Genomic DNA, 2500 nt, shown 5'->3' on the forward strand with positions numbered 1-2500 from the left:
AACAAGGGGGCTAGAACTGGGGGAAAGGAATAAAGGGCTCGGAAACAAAAACAGGACAAGACGAACTAGCCGCGTGCAACTGAAAAGGACAGGTATAAATACACAGGGGAATGAGACAAACTAGGGGGGGCATGGGAGTGAGGGCGGTCTAACAAATAAACATCAGGTGAGACACATGAAAGGGTAATAGGACAATAATCAGGGGGAAACGAAAACGCGGACTGGATTCACAATGACACACATGTAATACAAACGGCTCCGGACTAGAGAGTAGACAATTGCAGAGAATCAGGAGATGCAGAGATAGAGAGAGACAGGTGCGAATACTTCGCTGAAACTAAGCAAGTCAACAGTGATAGAATAGGGAGGCGGAGTTACAGAACAGAATTGAAACTGGAGATGCGTTAGTAAGTTAGTTAAGTGATTTAAATTACAAATACCCAAAACTAGTGAATGTTAGTTTGACAAACATATTAGTGTGTTGGAATTTGTACAGTACTAATTATACTATGCTAGTTGGGATTAGTATATTAGTGCTATGTACGAACATGAAATGGAGAGAAAGCAGGAAGTAAGGAATGTCAGATTGGAAGGAAGATTGAACCCCGGAACTACCGTAAACACCCGAATAGTGGGGCACGCAGACAGGGGAGTGACTGGGCTAGTAAACATTCAGACTCAGGCATCACAGGGGAAGACGAGTGCAAAGACTAATGAATATAAACAGAACACCAGACATGAATATGAAAAATAATAAATTACAAGAATGATGATAATAAACAATGATAAACTAACACACAGAACACAGGAACATAACAAACACTGACCTTAGCTGAGGCTATTAAGGCCTGCAGTTCATTGGATGTGTTTCTGGGATCTTTTGCAGCTTGCTTGAGGAGTGGTCGCTGCACCCTTCCAGTGATTTTGGCCGGCCGGCCACTTCTGGGGAGGTTCACCACTGTTCCCAGGGTTTTCCATTTGCAGACAATGGCTCTCACTGTGGTTCTCTTCAGGCCCAGAGCCTGAGAAATGGCTTTGTAACCCTTTCCAGACTTATGTATTTCAACAACTTTTTTTCTCATCTCTTCTGGAATTTCCTTTGATCGTGGCATAATGTGCAGGTACAAACTTTGTGGTGGCCACTTCACTCTGATGGTAAGGTTCAATATGAGTGAGGTTAAGATTCAACAGGGCTGGCTGCAATCAAACCTGACTGTGTTCAATCAGTTGAATCAAATTATCAATTCAATTTGGTTGACTGCATAACTAAGGGGGCAATTACTTTTTTCACGAGTGATATGGTATACATTCTTTCACGAAATAAATGATATAATAATTAACTCAATTTCTCTTTGTCTCATAATACATTTTGCGTGATCTGAAACCATTCAGAGTGACAGATATGTAATAATAGAGGAAATCAGGAAGGGGGCAAATTCTTTTTCACTGCATGTATGTATGTGTGCTGTTGTGACGCTGACCGATCATGCTCATGCTAATCGGGGGTCAGCAGAGCCAGGGCTTGGTGGAGACGAGACTCAGATTCTCACAACTGAAAGAAAAAGAAAAAGAAAAAAAAGGGAGAGAGTCATATGAGACAATTTAATTGCCAAGGGTGCACACACTCACACACACACACACACACACACACACACACACACACACACACACACACACAGATGTGAACGCAAGCACACAGGCTCACTACCATACACACAGGACAGGTTTTATTTGATCAAGATAAAAATGAAACAAAAGTATTTTGATCTAAAATCAATCCAGTGCAACTTTAAAATGACATCACTTTTAAGCTTTCGCTTCGTGCTCCATCGTTCCAGCATCAATTACAAAAACATATTAATAATAATCAGGATTCATATGTGATAAGCAACAAGTAGGCTATCCTTTCTGTGAAATAAACATAACCTTCCTAAAACAGCCGAGTGGGCTGCTCCTTACCGTCTGCAGCAATGCCAAACCCGAGTTCCGCTGCTGGCGGCGGGCATCAGCGCCGCTGATCCGTGTTTACATTCGGTCCAGGCGAAGGATGATCCCGACCCGGCTTGGAAGTGACGTCGGGTCGTTAGTTTTCCCCTAGTCGGGAATACATCACGACTCGGCCACCCGATTCGGTCGCGTTGACGCGCTTTATGGCAGTTGAAATAAAGATGGAGGTGACTGATTAGGTTATGTGCCTTTTGTGTGGCTGCACGTCAGTTCCTGCCGGTCTGTTTACGTTCGAGGCTAGCAATCGACTCGCTAGTTATCTAGCCAGCAGTCGTTGGCTTTTTCAGGAGGATACGTACGCATATACCACAGGGAATTTAATGCGACAGTACTATACTTATCAAAGAATGTCTGTCTCTGCGTGGTTCGCGTATGGCTTTATTGTATGAACTGTCTTAGTGTTTTGTTCGACCATGTTGGCAAAACCGAGTAGCTCCTTAATAACTCGCCAAATTCGCGCTGCATGATTTCCCCGAATTCATCACCCGACATA

At 43.3% G+C, this 2500-nt stretch overlaps 1 protein-coding gene across 1 annotated transcript in view; it reads right to left on the reverse strand.

Moving 5' to 3' along the window:
• The window catches only part of LOC133134777 (uncharacterized), a 9267-nt gene that overhangs the window by 6728 nt on the left and 39 nt on the right, over window positions 1–2500 (reverse strand). Inside the window, exons 1-3 of the mRNA XM_061251163.1 lie at window positions 1960–2500; window positions 1482–1552; window positions 828–1149 (exon numbers count right to left, since the gene is read on the reverse strand). The exon at window positions 1960–2500 is cut by the window's right edge and continues 39 nt beyond it. Of these exons, the coding sequence (XP_061107147.1) occupies window positions 828–1112 (285 nt within the window). The 5' untranslated portion in view covers window positions 1113–1149; window positions 1482–1552; window positions 1960–2500. The remainder of the gene's footprint in view (window positions 1–827; window positions 1150–1481; window positions 1553–1959) is intronic.

Source organism: Conger conger, chromosome 8 (genome assembly GCF_963514075.1).
Source record: "Conger conger chromosome 8, fConCon1.1, whole genome shotgun sequence".
Taxonomy (NCBI): domain Eukaryota; kingdom Metazoa; phylum Chordata; class Actinopteri; order Anguilliformes; family Congridae; genus Conger; species Conger conger.